The sequence below is a fragment of the Ochotona curzoniae genome, unplaced genomic scaffold (genome assembly GCF_017591425.1).
Source record: "Ochotona curzoniae isolate NIBS_2020 unplaced genomic scaffold, NIBS_Ocur_1.0 contig_908, whole genome shotgun sequence".
Taxonomy (NCBI): domain Eukaryota; kingdom Metazoa; phylum Chordata; class Mammalia; order Lagomorpha; family Ochotonidae; genus Ochotona; species Ochotona curzoniae.
In genome coordinates, this window is record NW_024466607.1 from 25434062 (window position 1) to 25448125 (window position 14064).

The 14064-nt window shown below is 37.7% G+C and overlaps 1 protein-coding gene across 17 annotated transcripts in view; it reads right to left on the minus strand.

The window, feature by feature from the left end:
• CADPS (calcium dependent secretion activator) overlaps positions 1-14064 on the minus strand; it is a 424483-nt gene that overhangs the window by 316424 nt on the left and 93995 nt on the right. For all 17 annotated transcript variants that reach the window (XM_040994760.1, XM_040994752.1, XM_040994757.1 and 14 more), the window contains one exon: positions 745-858. In XM_040994760.1, the coding sequence (XP_040850694.1) occupies positions 745-858 (114 nt within the window). The remainder of the gene's footprint in view (positions 1-744; positions 859-14064) is intronic.

Genomic DNA, 14064 nt, shown 5'->3' on the forward strand with positions numbered 1-14064 from the left:
GACCATTGTGGCCATTTGGGGATTGAACCAGAGGATCTCTCTCTCTTGTTTCCTCTATCTCTAACTCTGCCTATCAAATAATAAACTTAATAAAACACTGCAAAGGATGGCATTATATACTCAGTTCATTAATGGTACACAAAGAAGGGACAATGAGCACACTAAGAAAGGATACTTAAGGACTTAGAAATAGCTATGGAATTGTAAAACCCACTTACAGATGAATAAATCAGGAGGTTTTAGTGGTGAGACTATCCGTTATTTGTACTCAGGACCTTGCCTTTCCTTTACAGGGTTTCCCTCTACATAAATACATAATTTGGGCAGTGGTACAACCTCTATGGAAGAACCCACAGCAGCATTTTAAGAGAATAAGCAAGCTAGTGAGGCTCTCTTTCTTGGGAAGCACTCACTTGATTTAGAGATGGCTGAAATTCAGGCATTAGCTTGTGACATTTTAACTTCTGTGTGATCTAGAGTAATGAACCTTTCTGAACATCTGCCTCTTTATCAGTCAAAATGGGTGTTTGATCAGGATCCAACCCTCAAGATTTAAAATCATATTTTAAAAAACACTCAACACACTGCCTAGTGTAAGAATCAGTTGGAAAACAGGAGTTTCAGCTTTCCCTAGAGCAATATGCTGGCATTCCTCAACGCTGGGTGAGGAGGGATGGTCCAGTTCCCAGGGCTGAGCACTCAGAACCCCTGAGCAGCGGGGCAAGCATAGTCTCAGGTTCTTACCTCGTAGTAACTCTGGACCGCATTCATGAAGGCTTCGTCGGCCACGATCTGGGTCTCCCCGTTGAGGAAAGCCTGAAACCGGTCTTTGACAGTCTGCAGCTGCTGTTTGCTGATCTGCAGGAGACACAGAAAGAAGGAAAAGTGAGGACTTGTTCTAGATTGAAATCATCCTTTCTGTATGTCGAAAAGCCAGCCCCTTGAGGGTGTCAGCTCTGGCCTGTACAGATGTGCCACAACCGGCTGCCAAATCTGCAGGAAGTTTTGTAAGCCAGTGTCAAACACAGGTATTATTTTAAACTATATAAATTGCAACTAAATTTTATGAAAAACAAGGTCATACATTTATATTACTCAGAATTCATTATGTCTTGTTTATTTGATAGCTTGCTTTTCTTTGTGCTTTAGAGATGAGCTAGATCTATGACTTTTGCGTGAGGGAAATGATATTTCTTCCCCAAATCACAATCAACAATGTCTCACACTGGTAAACTCATACCAGCCAAAGTAGGGTTGTTCATGTTATGATCACTGGAACATGTTATAAAGCAAGTTTTCTGTACTGAAAGTTGCGGTTGTGGTGGTAAACCTCTGCAGCAGTGAAGATGATCCCATATTGGAATGTCTGGATTCAAGTCTTGCCTTCACTTCTGATTCCAGATTCCTGCTAATACTGTGCACCCTGGGAAGTAGCTGGTGATGGCCCAAGTATTTGAGACCCTATCACCCTCGTGGCAGACGAGGTCTAGGTTCCAGCCTCTAAGCTGTGGCTTTGGCCAGCACTGGTTGTTACGGATATTTCTGCACTTATGGAGTAAATCAGTGAATAAAAATTATGCTTTTCAAGTACACAGAGATGTATTTTTTAAAAATAAAAATGCATTTGAAACATGTGCAGTTTTTTGAATATTATTCTTATATGTTAATGCTTTAAAACGCACTGCTATGTGTTTTGCCAATATGTATAAAGTATGCATGTTATGTGGTGCTGTGTTTCATACAGGAATATGCTGTATAATACCCACTAGGGCAAACATATCTATTCCTTGACACTTTTTGAACACCCTTTAAATAAAGTCAAATAAAATTCTGTTCTCTAAAAAGTTAAAAATCAGCTTTCATAAGCTTTTCTCTTCATAATTGATCATGAGATACTGTGTCTCTGAATGACTATTTTGTTTTAAAGAAAAGTAAGAACAATTACTCTTTTCTTTATTTTTTTTTCTAATTACTCTTTTGCTTTATTGGCCATTGTGCTATCCTGGAAGAGACTCTCACATTCTGGGCTGACCACAGAGTTCAAGGCCTTTCTAGAATACAAGTTCATTTAAATAAATGCATGCTATTTCATCCTTGAATTTTTTTCACTTAGAAAATGGTGCTAATTCTAATGTCCATCTCAGGAATGTTCATATAACTTTTGAATGACATAATGCAATTTATTTTCAAAATTATGAGCTTCTGATTTGTCATACAGCATAGTGACCAAGTTGATGATGACACTGTACTCTTGAAAAACACAGCTGTGGTGAGATGACTATTTTTAGCTATGCATTTATTAGCTAGATTTAATCACTTTGCAGTATAGGGATACTCTGAACATCACATTGTACAAAGTGAATGCACAGTTTTATCTGTCAATTAAAATTATGGGCTTCTATATAAAATTAAAGTGATTTCACAAATAGGATCAATGCAAGCGGGAATTACATTTTAAAGCTACAGAAGACTCAAGCACAGCTTGAGTTCTGGATACATCAAGAAAGAAAACAAGAGAAAACTTTGATAATAGACATAGGACATTATTTTCTGCAATGTTAGAGAACTGGGGAAAAATCAAGTCAGGGCAGTTAAGAAATGATTATTTCACAGATTCCTATTTGTTACTTTCTTCAGTACCAATGTTGAAGATGTGTACTTTTTAAAAGGATTTATTTATTTGAAAGACAAAAGAGACAGACAGACAGACAGAAATTGATTTCCACCCCAACCATTCTTGGACATCCAGGACTGTGCCAGGCCAAGGCCAGGAGTCTGAAACTAAAACCAGATTTCCCAAAACGGTAGTAGGGATTCAAGTGCTAGAAGCATCACCTGCTGAGGGTCCAAGGCAGAGCTAGGAATCAAATGTAGATACTCCAATATGGTATGCAGGTGTACTAAGTGGTAAGTTAATTACTGACCAAACACCTACCCCGATGTGCAACTTAAAATTTTCCAGTAATAATTAATTTTTTCTTAATTAATGAAATTAATTGCAATGTTTCTTAACCCAAAACACCCAAAATATTATCATTTCTCCATGTATTCATTATATAAACTATTATGAAATGTTTAATTTTTTTATTTAATGATATGTCTTTAACATCTTTACTCATACATCTCAAATCAGAGTAAACCATCGCAAGGAGCTCAATAACCATGTGTAGGTAGCAGCTACTAAACTGGACAGAGCAGACGTATTGCAAAGACAGAATTCACTTTAAGTCACTGAAGCTTTCCTGTTCTGACATGAGATATTGGTGCAAACCAGGTTGAAGAGAAAAGTTACAGTTACTTTGCATTTTCTTGAAAGTATTTGAAGAGAAATATGAGGGTGCAATTGCTTGGCTCATAAAAATGACACTGTAACATGAATTTCCTTTAATCAGACCAGAGTAAAACGACCTGGAACACAAATCCTCAGAGTGCAGGTCCAAACATAGCTGTCTCCAATTTTCCTATTCAGAACTGCTCCTAGGCCTGGACTAAGGACAACTTTTGTGGGAGTCTGTGGTCAGCATGAGGGACTAGAGCAGGAAAGGGAGGGGAGACTAATGGGCCTTGCTTTTGTCCTAAACGCTTAAGTAATTGAAATATAATTATGTGTACACCATCTGAATGTCAAGGTTCATTGTTGACCCAGGGCAAATTCATTATCTCTCCAACCTTCACTAAGTAAATACTGTGCTCATTTATTTGAGGAACATTTACAAAGTACCCCGTCTCCTCAGTCCTGCATAAGACCTTGAAGAATAAGAAGCAAACAAAACTCACTCAACTGCTTATCTTCTTGGTCAGTGCCAGACACTAGGAAAAGGGCTTATAAGGCCTTGTACTCAGTCTAGACGCAGTACAAGCATACAGAAGAATTCACTAACTTGGGTTTTAGGACTTCCCAGGAGAGAAACAGCTAAGCAGCCAAAAAAAAAAAAAAAAAGTTATATGGAACATTAACTATCGTCAGATCCAGAGAACACACAGCACAAAGCCCTTCAAAGCATTCTGCACGTCCCTCGGGAAACTTAAAGGCATGGATGCTGGTTGCAGAGTAACATACAGGTATGTGTTTCGCCATTTGCAAGTCCACATTTATACCGCCACTGATTAGATGAGCATAGTGATTGTATAGTCTGTTCTGGAGCTTTCCTTCACTGGGCCAATGACGGAAGTTTCTATACTCACTGGCTTTCCCTTGCCAGTGATGTTCCTGTGATTCTCCCCCACAGCCACCACCTATCTGTGAGTACAGCCAGGATCTCCCAGGGATGTCTTCCTTTATCACTCTCTAATGAAGGGCTCTCTAAGCTGATCTCTGTGATTCTGCATATTTACTTCACAGCCGTTAGAACCATCAGAATGTATCTTCTCTAAGATAATTTATTTGGCTGAACTATAGTGTATACATAGAGAAATATGTATTATAAGTAGAGGGAAAACCCAGGCCTATGGAACTATGCCATAAAATGATAATAACAATAATAATTTAAACATTTTAAAAAATTGTCTTACTTGGTGCTGGTATTGTGGAGTAGTGGGTTTTATCCAGTGCCTGCAACTCTGGCTATTGATTCAAGTCCCTGATATTCCACTTTTGATCCAGTTTACTAATACAGCACCTGAGAAATCTCTGGAAGAAAATCCAAGTGTGTGGGCCTCTTGTCACCAACCTAGGAGACCCAAATGGAGTCCCAGTTTCCCGGCTTGCTTCTGCCTCGTGCAGACCTGGCTGCTGTAGCCATCAAAGGAGTGAACCAGCTGATACAAAATCTCTCAGTCTCTTCTGCTCTGTAATTCTGCTTTTCAAACAAATGAACAAAATCTTTAAAAATCTGGATTGCTTTTTAAGGCCTATATTCTTTCATAATAAATTTTACCAGTGTGAAAATCACATTCCTCTTTTGCTGTGCATCTGACACTAACATGTAAATCTGTCTCTAAACACAGACTTGTTGAATGAGCACATGAATGACTGGGTGCCTAATGTGCACGAGGCATGTTGTTGGGATCTGAACATATAAAATTACTAAGGATAGTCTAAGTTTCTTACAGTTTCATCTGAGATCACACATGAATCTTTGACTCCTTAGGATCTTTGCCAACTGTATGAGTAAATAAAAACATTGCTTAGAACCTCACAAAACAGCCAGTATAGAATCAATCCACAGGAGAGGTTTTTTTTTTTTTCTGGATAAAGTTAACTGACCTACATAAGATTGAACTCAGAAAGTGACCTTGCACAAACAAACTGAAATAATTGGCCCAGAGTAGCTGACAGTACAACTCTCAATAAACAAGTGGATCTCACACAAAGAACCTTCCAAAAATAGAAGTTCACCCAAAAGTATTTAATTTGTAGACAAACTACTCATGTATTTAGGTCAGAATTCCAAATGGCAGTAGTGAGTTTCAAAAGTAGAACATCTAACAGGATAAAAGTAATTATTGCAGAAGAAAGTGCTGCAGCAGCATGTGCTAGAACAATTCAAGCATTCTTGGTTCAGTCTGCCTCATTAACCAAGGTCTGAAAATTCCCACTGTATCACAGGCAGGTTGTAATTTACTGAAGTGTTCAGGGGAAGTGTGAAATGGGATTTACAGGGAGCACAAAAACCACATGTTCTAAATGCTGGTCTCAGGAGGGGCAGTTCTGAAGTCAGAGTAAGTTCAGGTCAAATCCTGGCTTTATTGCAAGACCTTGAGCTAGAAGTTAATTTTGTTTCTTCCTTCTGCAAATAGGGGATGGTGCTATGTCCTTTTACAATTCAGCTACACTTCACAGTATGTAATGCAAGGTAAGAGCTGAATTAATAAAAACCCTAGAAGAAGCACTATTGTTAGTACTTTCATTTTCTTTTTCTCTTTCATTAATTTGCTTTCTTCTTCGAATGCTTCTTTTCCACTATTTTATGAAATCACATGGATAACTTCTTTCCAGAGGTTGGAAGCCAAATACTCCTTTTCTAGTCTCCTTTGCAATTATAGCTGCCAAGTGACATGGCAAAAAAAGTACTAGGAAAACACGTCAAGGAAAACACTTGGAATCCTCAAGAAAAGAAACATTCTCAGTGTCAGAAACTTCCTACCCTGCTGCCCCTTTGTCCCACTGAGAACATAAACATGCTATTTCTAGAGTTGTAATGTCTAATATCGTCAGCATAAACGAAAGGGACTGACACATTTTCGATAGATAAAAATATAAATATTCATCTCTTGCCTTCTCATTATGTGAGAAAAAAGCAGTCCCTACTTGATCAAGGCACTGTGTCTTGTCTGGATTGTGGCCTTCCTACAGAGTTTACTCTCATCACGAAATAAAGCATACTTAGTAGGATAACACTCCGATTACAGCAGCAATGGTATTATCAAAGCAGGAGGAAGAAGTGCTCACCTCAAGGAGTACTTAAGTCATTACAATTAAATATTGCATAATTTGCATAAAATTCATTTTTTACATTATATACATTTACATAAAACATTCTGAAGAAGTTTTTTTTAGGTGAGTTTGAATCCTAAATCCTCTACTTCTGATCCAGGTCGCTGCTGATGTGCCTCTGAAAACAAGGGAAGATGGCTCAAATACATGTGTCAGACCCAGATGGAGTTCCAGGTTCCAGGCCACGGCCTGGCCCATCCTGACCAATTTGGTCTTTTGGGGAGAGAAACAACAGATGGAAGATCTCTCTCTTTTTGTCTCTTCCTCCTCTCTGTGTGTCACTTTGCCTTTCAAATAATTTTTTTTTTCAAAAAAATGATATTCCTTAAATATGTACCATAATTCATTGGTAGATCATGGTCCTTGAAAGAACATTTTATCTACATTTATATCTATATATATATTAGCCATCTAAAATATTATCACATTGATAAGCAAATATTCAAAATATTTACATTGCTCATTGTACAATATTACTAAGTTATATTACTTAATACTATCACTGATATCACCCCACAAGAAAACTTTTTCAGGTGTCAGGAAGTTATTCCTCTCATGGTGGCAAACTAAATTCACAAGTTCTATTTTTGGCAAACCAAAAAATAAATAGCACTGGTTGTTTCCCTTGAAAAATAAATTCTCTATATTTCTATTCTAGAAAAAAATCTACAAAGTACCCATGCTTATTACTTTTTCTTTCAAGTCAAATCTCCACAGTTTGTGAGGTGCTCTTGCAAGCAAAACTGGAATTCTATTTAGGAAGAAAACAAGCTAATCCAGATGGCAGGTCAGTCACACACATCCTTCCCCATGCGATAGCCAGCATCCTTCATTACATGATGTAAGTGTTTTATATCTATGGAACCATTTCACTTTGTAGACTATTTTTATGCCCTTAAGAATATTGATGTGATGTTCAGAATAGTCTATGCATGCATCCAAGCTTTAACACAATTAGCAATTTCTACTGCTGCATCACAACCACTACTCAGGGACAGTTTGTGGCTATGGAGCAAAACAATCACTACTAGTACCATAAGGCACTACTTCTAGGGTTTAAGTGAAGATGCTGCACTAACAGTTTTGCTCACCACTTCTTTTGCACATTAGTGCAAATGTCAACACAGTGATGAAGCCCCTCAAATGCCTTAGTATTATAAGGAAAATCTCCTTGCAGACAGATCCCTAGGACCATGGGAAAGCAACTGAATCCACAAATGCAACCAGCTACTCGGGACACAAGATGGTTAGTTTGGTAGAGAAGGGCTCGTGTAGTCCTGCAGAATAGAGGAAGCATAAAAAGAGAACAGAGAGGAAAGATGGCAGTGTAGCCCCTTGCATGGCAAAATTAGTAGTGGAGATTTAATCCAACATAGAAGAGGAGTACAACATGATTTACAGAGGCCAGAAAGACCACAAGAAAAATACATGAGGATATAGTAATTAATGAGAATGAACATATATTAAATACTAGAAAGAAGTTCTGGTATTCTATTGCATAGCGGGTGACTGCAAATTAAAACAAGGTTTCATTTTTTTTTTTGTTAAAAAACTGCTAAAAGGAAGAATTTCAATGGTTTCAGCATAAAAAGGATGACTGAAGGGCCAGCATTTGTAGCATAATGACTAAAGCTGCCTCATGCAATGCCAGCACACTATTTGGGCACTGCTTCTAGTCCAAGCCACACCATTTCCAATTCAGCTTTCTGCTAATGCACCTAGGAAAAGCAATGGAAGATGGTCCAAGCGTTTGGGTTCCTTCTAACCGATATAACGCTCCTGCCTTTGGCACAGCTCAGCGCTGGCCATGGGGCCACCTGAGGAATAAAGTAGATAGATCACTCTCTGCCTTGCCTTTCTCTTCATATCGTTGATTTTCAAAAATTTTTTTAAATCTTAAAAAAAGAATGAGGCAATAGATACGCTGACCCTGATTTGAACAAGGTTATACATATTGGAATATGCTACAAATGAGTATATGCTTATTTATTTGCTAAAAATTATAGGGGAAAATGGAAGTCTGATGGAAAATCAATCAAGCATCCCCTATTGGAAAGCGACATGATTTAAGAGCATGCAGGATGTGAAATCACGAATGTTTGCTGGGAGATGGCACGGAATCAGGACGATGTTCCTGGCAAACAGTGATACTGAAGAAAACAAGGTCTGTAACACAATAGCATCACAATGTGGAGAGGCAGCAATAGCTGGTGGTGGTAGGGGAGGAAGGCTGACAAGGGGTGAGAAAGGGCTCATCAGGATGGTGCCACAGCACCAGTGATAACAAAAAGAGAAAAGGTGCAGCCTGTCTGAAGGACATTCCAAGCATTTCTTTTCTCAATATATCACCCAGGCACCACTGACTCAAAAGGGTTAGGGGCAGCTCTCCCTAGGAGCAGGCACAAGAGGGCAGTCCAGAAACAGAATCTCCAGGATTGGAAATGGAATGGCAGATAGTTCCATTTGGCTGGGTCCCAGATGAGAAAAACCAGCACCACAACATCTGAAATCACTCAATACCATCTCTGGTCTCCTGAGCTTTAATAGTGAGTTTATCAGTACCAATCATTTCCAGAGGAAAAGACTGAATGTAATCTGTGTGTTTTCTACAAGATTCCTTAATGAAATGCCTCACAAACCATGACCATAAGTATTAGTTGAGTTGATTTTGATCAGAACACTGTCCTGAACAATGACAGAAGGTGTCAGCTTCTAGCGTATCTGGAAGAAAATGAGGCTACATGTACAGGTGCTCTGAAACTGGAAACAATAATAATAATAAAAGCACACAAATGCATACCCAAATGTAAGCGACTTAATAATAGTGGCTCAATACTTGCTTGTCAAATGTAATAAATGTATCAGGCAAACTCAAACTATTAATATAGGGGCAACTGTTGGTGCAGGACAACTGTACGGACTATACGGGAACTCGGTACTTTAATTTTTCTGTGAATTTATAACTGCTGTGAAAATACAGTATATTAATTAAGCAACACACACACACACACAGAGTCTTCTATGAAAGAGCCCAATATATTCATACTTGCATGTATACTGCAGTTCTAAGTATATCCTGGGGAGAACATAACACATCACTACTGAAACTCATTCTGAAATTTCTAAATAGGACATAGCAAAATGATATCAGTGTTTTTAAGGGCCAATATCCAAAATCTTATGAGCTTGCTGGATTGCACATAAGTTCCAGAGCTCTTGCAGCTCCTAGACGAGTTCTGATTTCAATGAGTTAAAACCAGTGTCTATTTCACATATTGATGAGCATGGCATGAAACTCCTTGGGATATTACTGAAATCACCTTGGCTAACAGTAGACCAAATTTCTTTTTTCACCCAGTCACAATTCCCCTGGTGCATTATGAATGTGTTTTGGCTGTTTATGCCACTTAAAAGTTCTTCTTCAGGCCTTCCTCCTTTATTTGTTTGAAATACCCTTACCCATTTGTCAAATAGCTATATAGGGTCACATTTCTATGATATATCCTCCCAAACTCTCCACTAAACCATTCTGAATTCTGTCACCCTTGACTCTTGGCATACAATGGTATTGACGTAAAGCACAAAGATGAGTGGTTAACTATAGTTAACCACACAGTTGTAGGCAACACTGAAGTCCATGGCTCCAATAAAGATCTACTTAGAACATCTGGGAGGCAGAGATGCAGGTTTGTTCAAGTTTATAAACTTGTTCTGTTGCACAAAGTTGAGTGCCACTGCAGAAAATGACTGCTGAATAACAATTCTACAATCTATGCTGAATAACAATTTATACAAAGGATAAAAAGCATGTCTTACTCTGTTTAGAATAGACTGAATAGTCTGCAACTACTTCAAGTGAAATAGACTGTATGTTTCTTTCCAGCTCTAGACAACTAACCTAGACCCAAACAGAAGATTCAGGGAAGCAAATTTAGAGGAACAAAAAGATGGGATTTGTATAATTCTAGCTCTTTAAAATTGAGTAGGCTACCATATGACACACTTTGTTTTTTAATGAATTACTTATTTCCATCAAAAAATAACAAATACTGATGAGTATGTGGAGAAAAATGTACCATAGTACACTGTTAGTGAGAATGTAGACTGTCAGGGCTATTGTGGAAGACAGTATGGAGATTCTTCTGAAATTTTACAACAGATCCACAACATGACCCAGTCATCCCATTCCTAATGACATATCCCAACGAAATGAAATCAAGAAAGATTTGCATATACCTTATATGTAAAGTTGCTAAATTCTCAACAACTAAATATCAAATCAGTCTAGAAGCCCATAACTGGCCACTGGGCAATTACACACACACACGAAAAGAATGAAAACCTTTTCAAACAAAATGAATCAACGAAGTCCATTATGCTTACTGAATTAAATCAGACCTAAAAAGACAAATATCACTGCTTTCTCTGATTTGTGCTAGCTAATATATACAGTGCAATATTTAATGTGTGCAAGTGAAACTGAAATCTTTGGATTTGATTATTTTTTGTAGTCATCACCTATATTCCTGTAATTGCTACTTTTACTCTTTATTTAGCAGAGCATTATGACTGTGACTAAAGTAAATTTAAAATATTATTACAAAAGTAAAAAAAGGAGTAGGGAGGAAGGGAAGAAAGCATTATATATTTAGAACTATAATTATGAATAATATAAAATGGTTTTCTTTAAAGTAATAATAAGTTAATCTATTTTATTTATATTATTTATTTAAGTTATTTTAAGTATTTGAAAAAAAGAGAAGGGGCGAGAGTGAGAGAGAGAAACTGAGAGAGATCTTCTATTTGCTGGTTCACTCCCCAAATGCCCAGAATAGCTAGGGCTGAGCCAGGATAAAGACAGGAGTCAGGAACTGCACATGGGTGGTGGGGACCCAAGCACTTGAGCCATCCATCACCTTCTACCCTGAAGCCTACACATTAGCAGGAAGCTAGAAACCGCAGGAATGCAGGCACCCTAAGAAGGGTTGCTATCACTGTGTAAAATGCCTCCCTGTGATACAGTTTCTCATCCCTGAGAGTACAGATGCTCCTTGAATTGAGATGGGATTATAAACCCAATCAACAAAAGCACAAGCCTTCTAATTGCAAAATGCATTTACTAACCTGTACTACGGAACACTCTAGCTGGGGAATTGAATGGTGGAGGATCAACTGCTTCCCTTCAGCTCTTGCAGCTGCTGTCTAACATCATGAGAGCAGATTTCATTGCATATCCCTAGTCTTGGGGGAAAAAAAATCCAGATCCAAAATTTAATGTACTGTTTCTACATTGTGTCTACTGTTTTGACACCATCACAAAAGCTAAAAAAGAAAAAAAGAAAAAAAAAGAAAAGAAAAGAAAATCACAAGCTACGGTAAATCAGAGATGGTTTATTTTTCGAGAAGGAATTTGTTGTTGAAGTGAAGATCAAAACCACAGCCCCACACAAGTACAGTTTATGCAATTTTATTCCACATGGCTATTTTCCAAGTTTAGAAATACATAATGAGTGGCGACAAGAAGCAGTTAATTATCCCTTCTGCACATTAAACTCCTGGTTTTGAATCTCCCCTAGGAAAAGCTCCAACACCAAGCTAGTCAAAATCTAAGATCTCGCTCTCAGGGAAGGATGGTTGAGAAGCCCTGGTTTGTAGCATTTGATAATTATTATGAGGTCAATGTTCCTGCTAGGATGAATTACAGAGTACCAATACGGCATATCTAGCACCCGAAATTCCTGAAAACTTCTTAACTGGTACCTGTAAGCTCACTGAAGTAAAGCAGTACAAAGCTCCTTCCTTTTCACCTCATTCTCCTAAATGTGTTCCCTTCTCTACCTAGTAGAACATAAGAATTTATAGTTTCCATCTGAGCTTTGGTAACATTTCACCAGCCATCCTCTGTCCTTCATTCCCCTACCCTTCCCAGTCTTTAAATAACTATTATACTCTCAGGCCTCCTTTTCTTCTAACGTGATAGAATGAATATGCGATATTTGTCTTGCTATGGTTGAACTACTTCACCTGAATTAATGATATCCACCGGGAAAAAAAAATGGGTCTAACATTTCAAGATATCAGTATAGATGATGGATGTTTTAAATAAGACTTCAAATACAGGCAAAAGAACGTATACAAATGAGATTATATCAAACCAAGCAGCCTCTGCACAACAAAGGAAACAGTCAGGTGAAAACTCAAACTACAAAACTGAAGGAATTATGCAAATTATTCATGAGACAAAGGACTGATATCCAGTGTTTTGATGCAGAAGACTCAATATCCAAATCCAAATAGCACAGTTTAAAAATGAGCACAAGATATAAATAGACATTGTTATAATAAGGATTTTTTTTAAAAAAAAAATCAATAAAATTGAACAAAAATTGATTAATTTGACAGTCAAAGGTTGATTGACATCACAAGATTCTATCTCCTCTCAATTGGAATTGTTATTAGGAAGATATAGAATCCACACATTACATTAAGTGGAGCTATCACACTGTCTAAGGGGAATGCAAGCTTACATACAACATTTTACTTCACTCAAAATGAAGAGGCAGATTACAAAGCAGAACTTTTCATAGAGGCACAAAAGGGGGGAATAAAGGAATTTGTGGGTCAAACTTGCTTGGACACGAAGGCAGGTCAAATTTCACTCTCCAGAAGATTGTGCCGTTTAAAGAAAAGAGGTTGCCTGGAGTCCAAACTCTAGATTGAAGAAAGTGGTCTCAAAAATTATCCTTAGTACAAAAGTACAGAATTCTAGCAGTTTTAAATATAGTTAACTATCATCAGCCTAATGACACCACCTTGAACCCTAGAGAATGTTATCATGGTTACACAAAAAGAACAAATGACAAAAACGTGTCACTCTCTTCGTGTAAAAGTAACCAAAACAGGCACTGAGTGCAACGTGGGTGTAGACAGCGTGGCAGCTTCTGTTGGTGCCCTGTTAAAGAGTTAGCTCTAGCTTCAGACACTTAGCAATGCTATACACCAACATTCACAGTCACCAAACACCATTTTCCTCCCCAGTTGGATCCAATTTTTAAAGCTGCCTTATTCCTAAACCTCTGTCTTTATCAAATAATAGTCAAGAAAAACAATCCCTTATTATTACTCAAGAGCAGGGTAAACAGAGCCTCCTATCAGTTATATATATGTATATTGAATGTACTGATACTTAGGACAACAAAGACATACAAATATAAACTTGGGCTCTATAACTAGACAACCACATGGGGCTTGAATTCCAGCCCAGCACTTGCTAGCTGTGTGACCTTAGACAATATGCTTAATCAATTATGTGCAAGTGTGAAATTAGGTAAATCAAGTTAAAAATAAAGAAATACACCTAAGAGCTGTACATTAAATTATTACTTATAACAGAAAACATCCATTGCTAGGGATTGGTTACATAAACTACAGTGCTTCCACACAATGGAGTACTGGTTAACTACAAAAGGAGTTGAGATTAACCTAAAATAACCAATATGGAAAACCTCCAGTGTACCTTGTCCATTGAAAGAATATGAGGGAGAGAAATGTATGTACAACATGGCATTGTTTGCTTTAGAGAAATTAGGAGAGATAAAGAGATACAAATATAATCATAATCCTCGTTA